The 19183-nt window shown below is 42.3% G+C and overlaps 2 protein-coding genes across 2 annotated transcripts in view; one reads left to right on the top strand and one right to left on the bottom strand.

Annotated features, from left to right (window-relative positions):
* LOC128366018 (protein FAM8A1-like) overlaps window positions 1–19183 on the top strand; it is a 305711-nt gene that overhangs the window by 122169 nt on the left and 164359 nt on the right. The window lies entirely within an intron of this gene.
* LOC128366319 (G patch domain-containing protein 8) overlaps window positions 5286–19183 on the bottom strand; it is a 51955-nt gene continuing 38057 nt past the window's right edge. Inside the window, exons 4-7 of the mRNA XM_053327000.1 lie at window positions 15260–15397; window positions 10804–10934; window positions 7918–10064; window positions 5286–7875 (exon numbers count right to left, since the gene is read on the bottom strand). Of these exons, the coding sequence (XP_053182975.1) occupies window positions 6032–7875; window positions 7918–10064; window positions 10804–10934; window positions 15260–15397 (4260 nt within the window). The 3' untranslated portion in view covers window positions 5286–6031. The remainder of the gene's footprint in view (window positions 7876–7917; window positions 10065–10803; window positions 10935–15259; window positions 15398–19183) is intronic.

Raw genomic sequence — 19183 nt, 5'->3', positions numbered from 1 at the left:
TATTCTCTCACCTGTACATCAGCTTTAGCACTGCAGGAATATTTTCACTTGCTGTGAGAGGTAAATGCAGTTACCACACAAGGACACACATTCAATCACTGGGAAAGGACACTCAGTTTGTTCACATTCTTTCCAGCTCTATGCTGAAAATCACTTTGTATAAGGCAAAAATGGCTCTTTGAGTGGCCAAAAGCACAGAAATAAAAATTTAGACTTAAATGAATACACAGCCATGCCACAGATCAACCAGGTTGGATCATCTATGTTCCCAAATTAGAAAACCTATACTTAAACATAAAGCACAACACATTAGATGCAGTGAATGCCTGAGGTGCATTCACAATTAAGCAGATTTTTCTTTTACCTGTATGTCAAGCTATCTTTGGAAAACCTAGCACCATGTGTTCAGTCTCCAGGGTAACGAACCCATAATTAGTATTTGTGTGCGCTCGTGTGCCTGTATGTGTTTTTTAATAATCGGCGGTAATGAGATGAGCGGAGGGGAGAATAATCCTGGATTAACAGCTTAAAAATGCATGTGTCGTCATAACAACATCCTGATTGGGACCTAATCATTGAAATACAGTCACACAAACCACACACACACATACACACACTCACCAACAATCAGGTTGGTGCATCAGATAAATTAATCTTAAAATGCAATGTGTGTATGTGTATGTGTGTGTGTGTGTGTGTGTACTGTTCATCCTGTGTGTTGGTGTATGTGAATGGTTGACTTAATTAGAGAGTTAAGCATGGTGCTCCTCTGAAGGGATTAAGGGGGAAATTATCAGAATCTGGAGACTTAAAACTGAAACCAGTTAAACGGAAACAGGAGGAGGGAGATGGGGCTCAGAGGAGGAAGGAGTTAGAGAGGCAGATCTACTGTTTATACACATATTCACATGTTTATTTGTGTCAATTGTCCTCTTGAAGTTACACTCAAGCACTCAAATTTCCTTCCAAGTTGAACAACCAAGTCTTTCAAACTATCAAAGCTGCTATTTGTGGATGTTTTGGATCATGGACAGACACTCAGTGTTTGGAGGCTAGAGAGGTTTTATGGATATTCTGTGATACTAAATGAGAGCCTTGAAAGGTGACAGAAATCCAGACAAGAAGGGTAAAGAAGACTGAGCACAAAATCGACTCACCTGAATTAAGGATTGACAGAACTGTGGCCGTGCATTCAACCTGTGAATTAACAACATAATATTGGGAATGATGGTTATCTGACCCAAGGGTCTTTCTGACAGCCACTGTGAGAAGCCATGAATCAAGTGACCTTTCTTCTCTGCTGTGAAACCATTTCCTGTATGGGATGGATTTCCTGGGTAATGGATGAAATGTGTGACCTGGGAAAAGCTTTGCAGCTGATGGATTGACAAAAGGGTTAATACTGACAGCTTTGCAGAGCTTAATATGATCATTAAAAGGTAATATGGTTTGACTTAGAGTGGTCTTATTGGAAAATGCTGGTTTTTCCTCTGATCAATATGGCAAGAGGTCAAAATCCATTATATGATTTATTTGATTGTTTTAAATGAAACATTTATTGAGGAAAACTTTCTGTGTAAACTGTTGTTTTTTTCTGAGTATTCTCCAGAAACTCATTACATCTCATAATTTACTTTCAGAAAAGTTGTCTTCATCATTGATCTGTATTTTTGGTCAATAAGGCTATTGTAGACTATCATGCATGCTCCTATTGTCTGAGGATTGAATGTGTTCATGCTTCTCTGCATGCGCACAGTTTGTGTGTGTGTGTTTCTGGGTGTGTTTGCACACATAGTAATCTTTGGTGGGAACATCTGTCTCTCAGAGATAACATAACCAGGGAATTAGCCATGCTGTCTTACAACCAGGCATCACATCTCACTATTACAGCCCCCTAAATTATACCCTATTACACCTCTGTGTGTGTGTGTCTGTGTGCAGATGAGTGTAAGCAATGTGCTGACAGTGTCATGTCCTTGGGCGACGGTGCCAAGTTTAAGAGTATCACCAAGCCCACTACCTCTTCTAATCCTTAAATCCATTGTAAAACAGAATTCACAGTTATTTCTGCATAATACAAGTCCTACACAAAACAAGTCTCTCTCCAACAAGAGAGCCAGACATAAAGGAAACCCAAAATAGACTGGTGTTTTATAGGATAAAGGTCCTTTTTCTGATTCTGAATCATGCACAATATTTATTTTGGTGTAAAAGCGCTAAAAACTTCCTGATGGCATTTAGGTTACCATATATTGCACCTGTAGCAACTGCAGTGCCTCTTGACACATCAGTGGTGACAGATCACTCTTTGAACTGAACCTTTACGGGAGTTCAAACGCTCACAAAAGTTAAAGTGATACATCAACCATATAGTATTATAGCGTATGATCAAATGATATATCTAAGGACACCTGACAATTCAGTTAACACATTCTAATCTTAAGCAGCTCTAACCTTTTCAGCTCTATTTTCACTTGTCGCTTTTGAATGTCATTTGGTGGCTTAGAACAGTAAGAATATTATTCTGACTGTTAGTATAACTACTGTTCCTAAGAGCTGCAGAGATTCAGTAAGAAGATGTAAATTGGAGTGGAACAGCCTGGTACTGTATGTCACAATCTGCCACAACTCAAGAAAACTTTTAATGAATGTCACTGGAAGAGAAAAGGTATGGGAAGAGGCTTTTTCTGCCTAATAATAATACTGCAAATCACATTGTGCTGTTAAGATCTGTGTGATACAACAATATTCAAATATGTAAAAGATGTGGGGATGGAATGAGGGGAATTGAGAGGACAAACTATAATGGTGCCTTTTCTTCTGTGCAGTTAGAGAACAGCCAGGGGAACTGAATGCAGCCCCACTGACCTGGTTGAATTAAAAGAGGATGGTAGGAGGGGAGACCACAAAAAAGAGAAGAAAGAGAGAGAGCAAGCGATTTGAAGTGTCTCATTTATACAGCATTGCAATTTGGGTCGATGGATCGCCTCAGTAGCCGTGAGGGGCTCTTTTTGCTCAATGCAATCTATACCCACAATCTAACAATCAAATGTGGTGCCAATAGGAGTGATGCTGCCCCAGCACTGAGTGCCAGCTTTAGTTTTTATACCTCATTAATTCACAGGAGCGATCGACTGAGGAAACCGCTCTCTCTCGATCATAAATCAACTCACACTTGTGCATGCACACACAAATACACCCAAGCGCATACACAATTGTACACACAACAGCAAAATATGAGCACACCAGGGGGCGAAGCTCAGGGCTTAGGTAATGATTTATTCAGTCACTGACGGAAAATACAGTGATATTGTGATTTCTAATTTCCACATGACCCTTGTGTGAGTAACTCTGTGTGTATGTGACATATAATAAAGTACAAGCCCCTGGCATTACCTATCCATGGATAAGTTTGCTTGTTATGGTCTTAGCTGTTTTTTTCAGCTGATCTATGCTTTTATGTATTGTGTTTGTGTCTGTGAAAGTTTTAGCATTTTCTTGCTAAAATGTGTGAATAGTTTTAATGGATATGAACTGCAGAGAAGATGGAAGGCAACACTGGAGTGGGCTGCTTTTGTGTGATCTGCTGATTATCACTCTTGAAAGACTGTTGCAGCACATTTGAGTATCTAGAAATTAACTCTGGGATAAAGAACAGAGCAGTTGTGTGTGCATGTTTGTGTGTGCGTGTGTGTTGGAGAGAGGAAGAGGTAGAGATAGAGAGGTTTGATGCTGTAACAGCTGCTAATTATTGCTGCTCTATATTTCACACAGTCTGTTTTATCTCCTGTCCTGTGGAGAGAGATAGGGATTCTCTGTTTCTCACAAACTCACATTTACCCACACACTCAAGCTCAGGGGTCACAAGGAGGAGAAAGATGAATTGTGCTCTAATTACTGAATTTCTGCAGGGCTTGACTTATATTTCTATCCAACACCTCAGGACTGTGTCTTGTTTTTGTGTCTGTATTTATGTCACTCCTTGCTGTGGCCCCCCCTGCGTGCTGGGCTGTGTTCACTGATATCATGGAGGGCAAATCAATCCAATCTCTCAAAGCACTCTGGGTAGTCAAAGTCCATAGACCATCTGGATGCTGCTCTGTTCTCTTCTGTGCTCTGCTCCCTGTGTGCCGGCTGCTGCAGTGATCAACTGTTTGGCAAGCCGCTTTAATACATCTGCACCTTCACCAATCACCAGGCCTGGATGCATAGCAACAGTTACTAACCACCATGACCCTTGGCAAGACATGCAGGAAAGACACTCATTGATGTTTCATTAGTGATACAAACAAGGTTTTTTTGTTTTGTCTTTTTAACTAGATGCATGAACAGGAACAACATGCACATCAAAAGTGCCTGGTGTAGGTTAAGTATCTGTTGTTCTGAAACAGAAAGGATAGTTTTTGACTTTGGGCTTTGGTCATCCCCAAAACAGTGAACCAAAGGTCAAACTGGACATTATATTATACATTATGTTTAAATAAATGTGCCTGTTTTGACAAAATGATTTATGTGTTTGGCAATAAAAGGGGGTAATAGCATAGTATTAAAACAATATGGTGCTTTTTAAAGGGCAGTGTGTAACTCTTTATAACTGACAATAACATCTTCAGACCTATTCCTTGATATTTTAAAAATGGTGATCATAAAACAAACTTTTAAAGATCAGTTTACACATGTAAATACATACATACATACATACACACGATAATTCAAATTCTGCTGTAAGAAATTATGTGTATTGTATAAACTTTCCTCTAGTCTTTGCTTTTGTTCCTGAAGTACAGCAGTTTTAACTAATCAGACCTTCAACAATTCTTCCAATAAAGCAGTCTGATAAGAGACAGTCACCCTTTGATTAACCTACTCACAACTTTTTGACATGCACCCTGTAACAAAGGGGTGGTAGGTAGACATTGCTTCATATTAAGGGATCACAAGCAAGTACAAGTGGAGAACCACACTGCTCTGTAATATTTTCACAAGATTCCTATGAATTCTGGGCCACACTCTGAGAAGTGGTAAACCACACCGTATTAATTCTTTATGCGGAATTTGTTGCAACATGTTGCACGATCAACATGAATCACACAGAATAATAAAAAGCATTTATTTTCATCCAAGTTTTAATGTAACAGATCAGATTAATTCATCACTGTCTCAACAACAACTGATATGTCATAAATGCTGTGTGGGGGAAAAAAGTATCATGTCACATATAAATATTTGTATCACTGAAGCTGTAGGGTGTGAAATAAGCATTGTACAACCAGCCATGGTTAAATTAACCTTTTATTTTATTGTTTCCCATGATTCTAATGTTATCACTCACTGTCAGAATATATACACTATAGAGACAAAACAGGTCTTTACATCAGATCAGATATGTAAATTAGTTGTTGTCCATTTCTACTGTGTGTGTATGTCCAGAATTACCTCTAACTATACTGTATACACCAAGATTAAAATGGCTTTGCTGTGCCCTGGAACGTTATTTATGTCTGTTGAAAGTCACACTTTAACTCAGATAAACTGTATGAAATGGAGATAAAGGAATAGTATTATCGCTCTCTCTTGCCCCTCTGTCCCTGGCATGAAAGATACTTCAAAAGGCAGCTAGTCTGCCTGTGGTTCAAAAGGAAAAAGAGAGGATGACACAAGCCCATGCTTGTCTTTGAATAGCAGGTGTGTCTTTTTCTTTATTCTGGGCCTGAATGGGAAATAATGGAAAAAGCAAAGGATCAAAGTCAGTTTTCTCACTGTCTACTGCAACACAGCAGAGGCTAAATGGAGAAATAAAATTTCATTTGAAAACAGTCAATAGTGGAACTGTTTGTGCATATGCACACGTGTATGAGTGTGTGAGGGCATATGTGAATAAGAGACGGAGCTGAAGCTTGTAAAAGCACTGATACATTCCCATTTCAAAAAGCAGGCTTTTGTCCAAACCAAAAAAAAATCCTCTCTCTTTCTTTCTCTCTCTCTCTCTGTCTAGTCTGTGTTGCCAAGGAAGATTAATAAACATGGCAAATCATAACGCCTTCTGTTGAAACCTCACTGACCATGCTCTATCCATGAAAGGCTGTGGGTTCAAGTGTTGCAGGGCTACTGGGGAGAGAGGAGCGAGAGGAGTCGCATGAAAAGTAGGGGACGGAGGGAGGAGAGGGATGGGGTGATGGGACAGCAGGATGGAGGGAAACAGGGAAGAGATGGAGAAGGGAGAGAAGTGAAGGTGATGAGGTAGTGACGGGTGTAGAGGGGGAAGTGGATGAGGGAGCCGAGCTGGGTGTGGGTGGATGGCAGGACAGGGGGGTGAGGCGGAAGAGGAGGAGGAGGAGGAGGAGGGTGGCATGGAGAGGGCTGAGTGTTGTAAAATGATATGATGGAGATTGGACAGAGGGGGAGACAGCGGAAGAGGGGTGAGGTTGCGTACCCCCAAAGCTACAGGATGAGTATAGTTTTCTTGTGGGCTCACGTGTGAAAGTGGGAGACTACCTTGAAGGCTGTGCTGTGCTTGTGTTTGCATTGTGTCTCTGTGAAGTGACTGCGTTTGAGGCTGTGGAGGGTTGTGCAAGGTTGCAGGTGTGTATTGCTCTTCTGGAATCCCACAGTTCTCTATATGTGCGGTGTGTGTGTAGTTTGTCTCTATGTGTATATCTGCTCTCTCTTGCGTCTGTTCCAGGACTTTCTGCATGTGCTCTCGTGCCTGCTCTTGCAGGAGGCGATATTTGTCCATCTCCTCTGCAGTAAAGCTGATTGGAGGAGCTGTCTCTCCACCTGTCTGTTTGTCATCGGTCCTAATCTCTGACAGGCAGAGATTTGGCGTGCTGTTGGGGTTTGACTCAACCATATCCAGAGGACATTTTTGACTGTTGATGACTGCTCTGGTATCAACTGTACTACCCCTCGCCTCCCCCTCTTCCTCTTCCTCTTTCTCTGGACTTTTCTCCAGCAGCCCCTTTTTCCTTTTAGCCTTTCTCTGGATTGCAGGTAGTTTCCCTATAAGAGGGAGAAGCAACGTTCTGGCTGGTTTCTGTGGCACAAAATTACTGCATGTGGTGATAGGGGCAGAAGGACCATGGCTGAGGTCAGGCTGTGAATTGGGCTCCTTAAGCTGTGAAGGACTGCTATCACCATAGGGTGTGTTGAGATCTGGGACTGTGGGAGCAAATGAGGATCTGTGTGGCGAGGAGTGATCAAAAGAGCTGGAAGTGAAGACAGATGAAGTGGATGTGGTGCTGCTTTGCTTCTTTGCCTCCTGAGGGGCCTCAGTTGAGAGTCCCGGACCTCCTGAGGACATCCTGCAGGAACTAACTGTCAACCCATCCACTGTGATTCCTGAGCAGGTGCTGCTCCTGCTCCACTCCCAGCTCAGCTCGGACATGCTGATACTGCTGCAGGGGCTGCAGGAGCGCGGACTGTGACATTTGCTTGCCTGTGTGTTGTACACGCTCTGCGGGCTGTAGGTCTGCCTGCTTGACCACCACTCAGGACTAGATAAGTGTCTAGAGCTTGAGTGTATGGTGCCTGCACACCTCCAGTCCAGGCTGTCTCTGCTGTCAGCCCCTGTCCTAGAGCCTGACCTAGACCTGTGTGTCCCCCTATCTTCCCAGCTGTCACTGCTGCCCCATGTCCACCTGTCCATACTGCACCTGTCCCAGTCTATGTCTTCTGTGCTTACATTTCTGCTCCTCTTCCCCCTGCTGCTAGGACTGGGGCTGAACCTACTCATCCGATCCCACTCTACTGCTCTGTTTCTTGATATCCATTCAGCCCTTGGCCTACCCTCCTCACTAGCTCCAGGACAGCTCCCTCTCATCCACTCCCACTTTTCTGTATCTGAAATCAAGCCTCTGTCCCTGCAACCTGTGCGCCCTGCCATATTCCTCTCCCTAACTGTCTCCCCCCAGACTTCACGATGCCTGGAACTCTTCCTGTTACTATGAATGAATTTCCTGTCCCTGTGGAGGAGTTTTCTCTTTCTCGCTGGGCTGCTAGTACCACAACTGTTGTCAGGGTAACTGCAGTCAATGAAACTCCTGGGGTTGCTATGGTGACCCCTTTCCCAAAACAGCTTTGGGTTACATCCTGGTGAGAAGGAATGTACAGAGAAGTGAGACCGCCAGGGAAAAGTCACCGCACCTCTGTCTCGCTTTCCCTCCCCTTCTGTGTCTCTGTCTGCTGTGTGTCTGGTGAGCTGGGAGTAGGCACTGCAGTGTTCTGCCTGCCCTCTGTCTGGCTGTGACTGGGATTCAGAGCTGTGGCTCCTGTGAGGCCTCCTCTTCCTGACAGAGACAGATACTGGCTCAGCCTCACATCTCCCCAGGAGACAGCTGCTCCCTGCTCTCTGTACCCTCCTCCTCTTCCTCCTCATCTCTCCAGTCTCCCTTTGCCTCCTTTTCTTCCCCCAGCTCCCTCCAGCTTCTCCTCTTCTATCTCTACCAGTGGAGACTGTAGAGACAACACTCCTCACTTTGCACCTTGCTGATTGCCGCCTGTTTGAAGCTTTTTCCTTCTGGCCCCTTTTCCTCTTTCCCAGCTTGCGTTTCTTTGTGCCGGCTTTCCTCTCTTTGCGTGACACTTCTGAGACACCCACGTACGGCTGCGGAGCACTGGCACACTCACACGTTGTCTCACTCCCACACTCACACCTGGATGGGCTGATGCATATCCTCTGTGTGCCAGGCTGGGTGACAGACTCTAATTTACAGCTCAGGGCTGTGATGGCTCTCTCCCTGATCCTTCTTGCACCCCCTAATCTGCCTCCCCGAGGATTCTGGGAGTTTGTGTCAGAACTGTCACTATGAGCAGGGTCAAATGGATGGGAGAGTGTCCTTATACAATTCTCCATACTTTCCATGCCTTGCCCTCTTTCTAGTGCTGAAAGGTTTTTGTTCTTTAGGAACAGGTGTGCTTCTCTCTCCACATTGACATATGGCTCTGCCATGACATTCTCCTCAGCGTTTTCCTGTCTGTGTGCTCTCAGCTCATGTCTTGTCTGTCTCTGTAGACAGGAGTTGGAGTCTGGTGTAAGAATAGTTGGTGCACATGAATTTGATTCATCTGAGAGAGTGCATAATGGATTTCGTTGTGACTCCTGCTGGTCTTCTGTGCGTTGTTCTGGTTGTTGGGTGTTTGAACAGAGCGGGTTGCAGCTGTAAGAGATGTATGGCTGAGACTTGGTGAACTTAAGCAAACTGACGGGCCATCTCAGACAAGTAGAGCCATCTTTCCCAACCACACACACATACGGAATGTCCTTGTTCCCTTGCTCTGTTTCTTGCTTTCTCTCTGTCTCACTATCTGTATGTTTGGAGTCTATGTGTGCCCCTGCCAGTGGTGGGACCCTCATTTTCACCTGGGTTTGTGATACCAAAAATGGTATATCATGGCTCTGATTACCAGGTACTGCAGTGGAAATGGGAGAGTGTTCTTTCACTATGTGTCTTTTTTCAATTTCCTCCTCTTCTCTCACAGCCTCTCTGGGGATTGTCAGCATGTCGCTCAGTCCATAACTGTCAGAGCTGGACTTCGTCTCTGCACCCTCACCATGTTTCCTCTCCTCTGCTGCCCCAATTTCCCTGTCTATATCTTCCATTATTCCCTTTATTCTTTCTTTCATTTGTTCCCTCTTCTCTCTCTCCTCTTCCTCTTGGTCGGAGAAGACAGAGGCGGAAGGCTCCAGCCTGGGCCCCCTCCGTGAGAAGCAGAAAGACACCCCTAGCCTGCCTCCTACTCTCCCCTGCCCAGGGAGTGGCAGCTGGGAATACAAGCCATGGCGAGAATCGGGGTTCACTGCAGGAGGGTCTGTATTGTATGCTGGATGTGTGGTTAGTGGGGACTCTTTAAGAGTGGCCAGAGGTATTTGCGGATGAGATTGCCAAGGATCTTCTGGCTGGTGAAGTAAAGGAGCTGTCTTGGTTTGTATAACAGAGGGCCTCAGGCTGTGGTTGAAGGGTTCAGATTTGTCCTCAGGGCTGTGGTCCCTTTGGTCCATGTCTCTATGTAGCTGCTGGCTCACAACCTGGACTGCACTTCTAAGCCCATAAGACCTCACTGGGACTCTGCAACAGGAGGTGACAAAACAAATATATTTCATTTTAGTTGATTTTACTTGAACTTAACTTTAGCTTGGTTCAGTTCAATTGAATTCAGCCTAGAATTTATGTATGGATGTATAAGCATGACTGATGGCATTGTGAAAGCATCCAGAGACATCAAGACAACTATGTACTATGTGCAGGTATGTCATTATACAGGGATATGGCTATTGTGATACTTGTAACATAAATACCAAGAAAAAGAAAGAAAGCAGATGCATGTTATTGGTAGCCATAGTGATGCAGTTCACATATCATCCCCTGAAAACACATTTACTTGCAGAGGGAATAGGTGCAATTAAGTTGATTATTATGATGCATTATTTTTATATCAGCTGTTTTGATTGCTTTAGGTGTGCAAACCTGAAGGCAACTTCCTTGTTTCTGCTTTTTTTCTCTCCATTTTATTCCCAAAAAAAGCTTTTATTCTGCTATTCAATCTTACTCTAAAACTCAATCTCCTCCTCCTACAAATCATCTTCTTTCAAAGTGTCAGCAAGAATGTGTCTTCATGTTATATTTACTTCACCTGTGGCCTATCTAGGCCAACTGAGTGCTCTCACATCTGTGGATGCATCCATCAAATCTAAAAAACGTTGACTGGATGTGACGCATTCTTATCCCTCTGGACTCCTGCCCCTGGTCTCATTACATACACATACTGCCACGGACACACACACAAATGCACACCCCTCCCACTCACCGCTGAGTTTCCTGTTGCAGCTGTGCTAGCTGGTGCAGCCGTCTGATAGCCTTGTCCTGTTTGCGCTGGTCCTTCCATGATTTTGAGGCCACATTGCGCGCAAACTCCCTGTGCTTGAGTTCCTTCAGCCTCTGCAGGATATAAAAATTAAGCAGGATATATGAAGAGACAGAAATAGTATGTACAGGGTGGGGAGTAAGTGAGCAGGGAGGTGTGAGAGTGGGACCAAAAGGAGAGACTAGTGAGCAAGAGATTAGCTTTAGGAAACTCTCTGCTGGCAGCTGTCTTTCAAACTATAAACATCAGTCAGTAGCATTTGCAGATGTTCTCCAAAGCTTGTGTCCAATTAACTCCATTCAGCCCGGAAGAAAGCGTCTCATGTAGCTTGAGAGCAAACAGAACCCAACTGGTGAATAGTAGATTACAGACACTGTTGAGATGAGTGACGTGAGTGATTTAATGATGATGATGCTCTTTCTAAATCTGTTGGACAGACATTTTACTCTTTGCTATGCCCTCTTCAATCAAGTGGAATGCCACTGAAATTCCTGAAATGATCAACCATTCGTCAGTCATCACAGCTTTTGAACCAGTGACATCTGCTTTTCAGTTGGAGTGCACCAAAGGCATTGCTTTGTTGATTGAAATTACACATCACCAAACTCAAAGGCACAGCCACTAATCACTGGCAGTATAAACCATGAGAGACATCATAAAAGCTAGAGATTTCAGTTGGAAAATGTTGCACTATTTCATGTGCTGAGTGTACGTATGTGTGTGTGTGTGTGTGTGTGTGTGTGTGTGTGTGTGTGTGTGTTAGCATTTCAGACACGTGCAAGAAACACAACATAACAAGGAACTACGGCATAAGTAAAACTGATTTCGTTTTGAACAAACTGGTGGGTCCTCACCTGCATTGCAGTGCAGAAAAAAACAATTAGCTCTGTTTGTGTGTATGTGTGTTTGTGTGTGTGTGTATGTGTGTGTGTGTGTGTGTGTGTGTGTGTGTGTGTGTGTGTGTGTGTGTGTGTGTGTGTGTGTGTGTGTGTGTGTGTGTGTGTTATTTGTGTGAGTGAAACTATGTGTCTGAAGCCATAGGTGTGCCAGTCCTCTCAGGGAAACAATGATTCATGCCTTTCTCCCCAGTTTCCTTTTCTGACACACTTTAATCCCTCCTTTATCCATGCTTGGCAGGTGTGTGTGTGTGTGTGTGTGTGTGTGTGTCTGTACATGTGCATGTTGGTGGGTTTCTTTTGTCTGTGTATGTGTGTCTAAAGGCTAAGGAGGGACTCAGGAGTTTGGGAATAGCTTCAGTATCATGCATTACCATCCTTCCTATCTCCTGCCTTGTTCTTATTTATACTTCCGTCTATACTTCACTGTATAGCCACCTCAGTGTGCAATCCAGCCATGGCTTGTACTTTTGGGATTTGTTGTTTATTTTATATATTTGTGAATTTATCCTGCAGCATAAATTGCAACAGGATTACACCACTCTCACTTTTAGATTATGTTACACTATTATCCACCCATACAGGACGTATCTCACACGCACACTCACACACGCACACATCAGATTAGCCCCTCAGACATCAGATTTATAAATACACTCACTCTCTTTCACACCCAGATCTTATGCAGGAGATGACAGTTGTCAGGTTAATCTCTGCTGAGTCTTACACAAGTGGGTGTCTTTCTACATTATCACTCGATGCTTAACATCCTACTGTCAGCTCACTAAAGACAGCATTAAGTATGTGCCAACGGAGCAGTACTTTTGGGTTAGTATTCCTTAAACATACATGTCTTACAGTATAGGACCCTGTGCATTGTATATGTGTGTGATCATAAATGTGTGTGTGTGTGTGTGTGTGTGTGTGTGTGTGTGTGTGTGTGTGTGTGTGTGTGTGTGTGTGTGTTTTAGAGTGCGGTAAGGAGCTTTAAGGCGCTTTGATGCCAGATTTATTCTATGGGAAATATTAATCATGTTCAAGCAGAGAGCATACATAATGAACTACTGCGGACAGAGCCAGGATAGAGGAGGAAGAAAATATCAGAGTCGTTGTACTTTAGCCGTTCATGGCAATGACTGAGAGAGAGAGAACAGTCTATAATAGATGGGATATATGAAAATGAATACTTGCTCTCTCCTCTTGCATTTGCACTCTGCCAGGTTATTGTTCTCTGTTAAAAACAAGCCCCACTGTAGGCAAACCTGCAGCTATTGTATATTTTGAGCCAAAAGAAAATATTGCATGCATAGCTCTTTTGACTAAGCACAGAGGGCAGAGGTATTTCCGTTTCTCACTTGACTTTTGTCTTTAAAGATGATGTCATGTCCCCAACAGCAGGAAGTGATATTACCCCTGCTCTCCAACATGCCTGTCTAGCTATGTGCTGTGAAGCTCAATCGGTCTGTCAAAGCCTCGATCAATATTCCTTTAGATATGTTAAGGAGAGCTCAGGCTGAGGCAACTATGGATGAGTCAGAGTTGATTCATATCCACTAGAGCCTTGGAATACGGGATGATTTATTCTTAGGTAGCATGTCAGAGGGCATGCTAATGGGCTGATTACTAGTTTATTTAAAAGGGAGTGTAATTCAGTTGTAATGAGCAATTTCTGTAATCAGCAGTAAATGCTGATAAAGCACTGTATTCAGACATGTTTATCCCTGAATCGATGACAAGGAAAGGAGACAGAGCAAACGCAATCAGTTTCCATTCTCCAAAGCCAATACTCCTGCAGGGAAGCTGTCTTCAGCTAGAATTTCATCTGTTGTCTGCTCGGTAGGCAGAGAGTGCATGCATGCCTGTATGTGTGTGTGTGCGTGTGTTCCCACAGTGCCAGTGGCTACTGTCAGCTCGGTGCCTCATGCAGCTTGTTTCATGTGCATGCCGCTGGCTAAAACAAAGCATTAACATTGGCCTGCAGTTGCTTCAATTCATTTTCAAAGAACAATGACATTGAAGGAACAGTCTTATTTAATGTTTATTTCATGTTGCACAGTGTGGGCGTTCAGAAGTGGGAAGCGACTTGGCTTGGTTGAGAGATTGCCTGTATTTGAGGACAAGTGTGTACACGGGTAAGTGCATGTCTGTATGTTTTTGTATGTGAGTGTATGTCTTGGCATTACAACAGATAGCTGTAGGATCAGCAGAACCTTCAGCCTGTTAGTCCAGAGTGAATGTTGTGTATGAAAATGGAAATGAAAGCAGAATGCAGGAGAGAACCTGCTGCTGGGCCTTTTCCTAATGGTCCATTGGCCTCATCTTGTCCAAACCGGAATAATAGAATCATACTTCAGCTATGACTAATAGCTCCATGTTTTATTTGGTACAGAATATTTATTTTTCTTTTGAAGGAAGGACAAATTGAAGAACAAAGTGAATTATTACTAGCATCTTCCACTACCAGATACATTCAAGTCCTCTAAATGTGCAATTTGGAGATTAAGTAATACTATGCAAAATATGATTGACTTTACATTTCATTTTCATCTTGGTTACTTTGGTTTTTTTTTTAATGTGATGCAGAGATAGTAAGACAATAATTTTTAACAGTTAATAAACACACTAAGCATGATCACATCACCTGGATACTTCATGACTTTCCCAAATTTTATAAGAAGTGCTCATAAATATTATGGATAACTACATGTTTTAAGAGTCACCTACAGAAAATGACACATCACTTCTGTTTAGGGTTTCAGAGAGCTCAGCTTTAAAACATTGTGGAATGCAAATGCAATTGGTGTTGACAGTACTTTGTATGTGCCATTATCCCTACCAAATCCCAATATCGCTATTTGGCTTTCTGTTATTGGAGTTTTTAAACAACATTTTCATCAGAATTTAGTTAGTTAGATCACTATGGGGTCAATCTGATGACATAAATACATTTTACAATGTAGATGACATACTGTGCATGAGTTTGTGGCAAACAAAATTAATATATATTTGTCACGCAGCTAATAAAACACAATGTGACATATTTTCTTGAATAGTGTATTAACAAAGCTTTATGGTTATGTCTGTATTTGATCACCATCACACGTTTAGCAAATACTTTTCTATTGCGTTTTTAAGGTCAGAAGATAAGAAAGAAAGGATGTTTAAAGGGAAAAAAGTTGATCTTCTTATTAGCATGTTAAAATAGAAGGTTGAAGTACAAATACAGTGCTACACACTGTATTTGTGTGTTTGTGTCTGCTTTGAGTTGAGGTGTTCCACCTCTCTGTGTGTGCTTGTAACAGATGATGTGGTTGTCACACTCCTACTGTGAAACTCTACCCAATGGACAGATTGACATGGACATGTAAAGTAGCTTTCCGTCAACCCAGAGGATATTAACACTCCAAAATTCTATGACAAGAGATCATACAAAATGCCTGTTTTTGTGTCTATTTGTGTGCCGCTACTATGGTGTGTGTGTAGTGCAGGTGCATCTCATGTACCTGCTTGTGTGCATGGTCGTAGGAGTTGATGTGGTTGTCAAACTCCTGGTGTCTGAGGTACTGCTTGTCACACAGCTCACAGTAGAAAAGAGCCTTCAGATCCTCCACTGAGCAGCCCAAAGCTCTCTCTGCACGCTCCTGGAGAAAAAGAGAGACAGAGAGAATGAGTGAGAGCGTTGGAGGGATTGAAGGAGAGAAATGAGAGGCTCGAGATAGAGGCATAAACAGAAAGAGACATAAAGGGCTAGAGGGGAACAGATAGAAAGGAAGGGGAGTGGGGGAGGAGGGTCGAAAGAATGGCAGATTGTTAGCCATTTAGAGCAAATCTGCATCCCAGAGACATCAACAGTAATAGCCTCTACATGTGCTCTGCATAAAACTGTTAAACGGCTTCCCATTAAAGAACTCTGCCTTTGCCGCTGCTGCTGGAGGTTGGACAAAGGCACTGAAGCCCTGTGCTCATGGCAACTCGAACCTGGGGACACACATTCACTATAATAGAAACCTGCTTATGTACTACGTATAATGGAAATAGTCTGACTGCAAAGTGGCAATTGAGGCTGACAGACAAAAAACTGAGCATCTAATATTCACAACTTTTGTGCACAGGAAAAATTGTGCATGTGAAAAAGTTTCAGACAAATACACACACACATATTCACCCATACAGGCACATAAATAGCACATGGACAGACAGATACACATGCACTGCGCAAATGGCACATGGACCTCAGGGGATATATCGCTTGTCTGCATGCACACATCAGCCAGAGGGCTTTTTTCCCCCTTGGTCCGAGGACATGCAGCGTTGTGTACAATAGATGTGCGTGCCTGTGCGTGTGTATGTATGTGCACACGCGTGTGTGTGTGTGTTCAGGGATGTGTGTGCATTCATGCCATGCTCTGCTTCAGAATGTAATTTCCCTCAGGCTGGGGGCTGCCAATAAACACTATTGAATTCTGTTCTACACTGACATGATGGGAATTTAATTTGAGGTTGTCACTTCTGTCTCTCTTTCTCTCCTTCTCTCCTTCTTTACTTCCTTCAGTTCATCTCCCGCTTCTCTTTCCCATTCTCTTGCCTGCTCTCAAGGAGCCTTTTTTCCCCCTTGTCCAACTCACTCTTTCTCTCCTTTCCTTTATCTCTCTCTTTATCCCCCTCTATCTACCTTTTTCTTTCTTTCTGACTTGCACCTTTTCTGTTTGGTGAGCCCTGGGTCATGCAGTGACAGAGTCTATTGGCCCCAATTTGCTTCAGTAATATGACTGCACATTGGAACACAGGTGAGAGGAAATGAGAGGAACACACAGACACACACACACACACACACACACACACACACACACACACACACACACACACACACACACACACACACACACACACACACACATTAACAAACATTTCAACACTATTATTACCACTGAGTCTAACAATCCCTGATGTACATGCCGTCCGTTTTCACACATACTCTATAAATGCTATATGTAGGCATTTTGCTGCTTCACACACACTTACACACATATACAGGCGGGAAAAAAACTGTCCTTCTTCTGGCTGGTTCCATTTCCAGGTAGACAGCCTGCAGTCAAAATGGGTGAAGAGGAGGCAAGGCCACAGAAAGGTAAGTAATATACATTGATCCCGTGTCACTGTGTGAGTGTGCCATGATATCGATCTGCCCTGCAGGCTTAACTCACAACCAAGAAATGATCCAATCACCCAGAGCAGCCTTTCCCTGAGTGCTGCCAGGGTGATGACATTGAAATAATTAATGTTGTGTATTTGTCAACCTTTGGGCTTATGCAAGATTACACAGGAGTTGTTTAAGTGAATGCCTTCCTACCTGTGCTCATTATTAGCCTATATGTGTGTTTGTGTACAGTACGTGACTATATTTTTGTGTGTGTTTGCCTTTGTGCCCTCAAATCCTTTCTTGTCACATCTCTGTGTTCTGTCACAGTAATTATTCTAAAAAGTTCAAATATATACAGAAATGAGAGATGTGTGTACATAAAGATGAATGCTTCAAAGCATGTGTGCTTCTCTCTCTCTCTCTCTGTCTCTCTGTGCATGTGTGTGTGTACTTGAGTATGTTAACTCACAAGCCATTTGTTTATGTCAGGGGCATTATGACTTACAACTCTCCATTAAATAATGAATACTAAAGTCACACATGAGGGCTTTCATTTGCTTTAAACGTACATATGATTTTCTACTTTACCCTTATGCACCAACATGCATATAAACAAAATACATCTACACATTGAGCACAAATACTCACACTTATGCATGCACAGTCACACAGTCTGTCAAACTGATATACAAATGCTAAATTAATCCAGACCTCAATTTACCTCTCACTAGCATAAATCTGTTTGCAGGAAAAAAAAACACAATGGATACCCAAAGGCCCGAATGGACAGTGATTGTTTGCCTGATTATGTGTGTGAGTGTTTGTGAATGTGAATGTGATGTGGTTCCAGGCTCTTTCCACTTATCCTCTATTTGTGAAAGAAGTGGCATGTTATTCCTCTTCATAGCGGAAATTATGGCACAAATAAGAGTTGTTATGAACCATGACCGGAGTTTCAGAAACACATGCATGTAATTTAATGTCTTGAGCTACTGTGGAAATGAACAAGTCACGCTTAAAGTGTTTTACACACGTGGTGTGTCAGCTTTTGAGAATGTGTGCACTGGAAACTAATGTTATACAATATATTCATGAAAATCTCCTCAGAAAGAAAAGGTGTCTTGAGGAACCTCTGGGAGTTCTGCAGATTGAAACTGTGGCAGCACCTTTCTGATGCAATCACCCTGTCACTGCCATCACACCTATTCATTCTGCTCTCTTGGTTTTTTGTATGTCTAACTTTTGTATGACATCAAACAATAGTTTTTGTCATTTAAGTAGTTGTAAGCATACTCCACAGAGAATTCAAACAATATAATAATCATACCAAAGGTTTTTCAGAATTCTTCATTTGGTGATATCTTGACCTTCAACACTGCTTATCTGTGCGGACAATTTGAGATCTTGACAGAGAGGTGACTGAAGGTCAATATTTGTTACAGTAGAGAAAGAGAGAGAGGATGAATTTATAGATTAATGAACATCAACTGCTTAAATATGTCATGTTTGCCTTTTTTTCTTGGTAAAGGCAGCTTTATTGTTGCTTGCTCACTCATAACAGCAACTGAACAATATACCAAATAATTTGTTCTTTCTATTAAAAAAAAGTCAGATTGCCCTAAATATGATTTTGTGACATTCAATTGAAGTTAACTTAGTACTGTAGTCAAAAGAGCAAATTGAAAAGGGCGTTTTGTTGCTTTTTTGATCATGAAATCTAGGAATCAAAAGCTAGAATGATAGAAAACACTATGAATAAAACTCATTGTAGTAAATAGAGTGCAAAATACTCATAAGCTTCTTTTATTTAAAGACTACAACTTGGATGACTTATAACTTGAAAATATCTTGAGCCTTTTATTGTTTACACATTTTTTTATGATTTAATGATTTATATCATGCTGAAAAATGAGAATAGTATTCAGCTACCTACTGTGCTTTTATAAGAGATTATTTAATTGTTTCACTCGTTTCACTGGTCACTTTCTTGTGGGTTGTAATTAAATATTGAACAGCATTTTCATGGATGGCTGGACTCAGACAACGTATAGTGTGAGGGAGGACTTTTTGAATACTGAATATTACTGTAAAGTCACCCTGACACAGCATTTTGAGAGTTTTGCCACCTTAATTTGACGTAATTCCTGTTAAAACAGGATATTTGGTTGAGACATAATATGAGGAGGGATCATTAAAAACTGTAGGCTTAAGACACATATAGAAATGTTTTTGTAGGTGTGGAGAAGCAGATGCTGAATAAGTAAAGTGCATGTAGACAGATGAGGAC

The sequence above is a fragment of the Scomber japonicus genome, chromosome 10 (genome assembly GCF_027409825.1).
Source record: "Scomber japonicus isolate fScoJap1 chromosome 10, fScoJap1.pri, whole genome shotgun sequence".
Classification (NCBI taxonomy): Eukaryota; Metazoa; Chordata; class Actinopteri; order Scombriformes; family Scombridae; genus Scomber; species Scomber japonicus.
The sequence above is the reverse complement of the archived record's forward strand: the minus strand, read 5'-3'. Positions and strand labels throughout refer to the sequence as shown.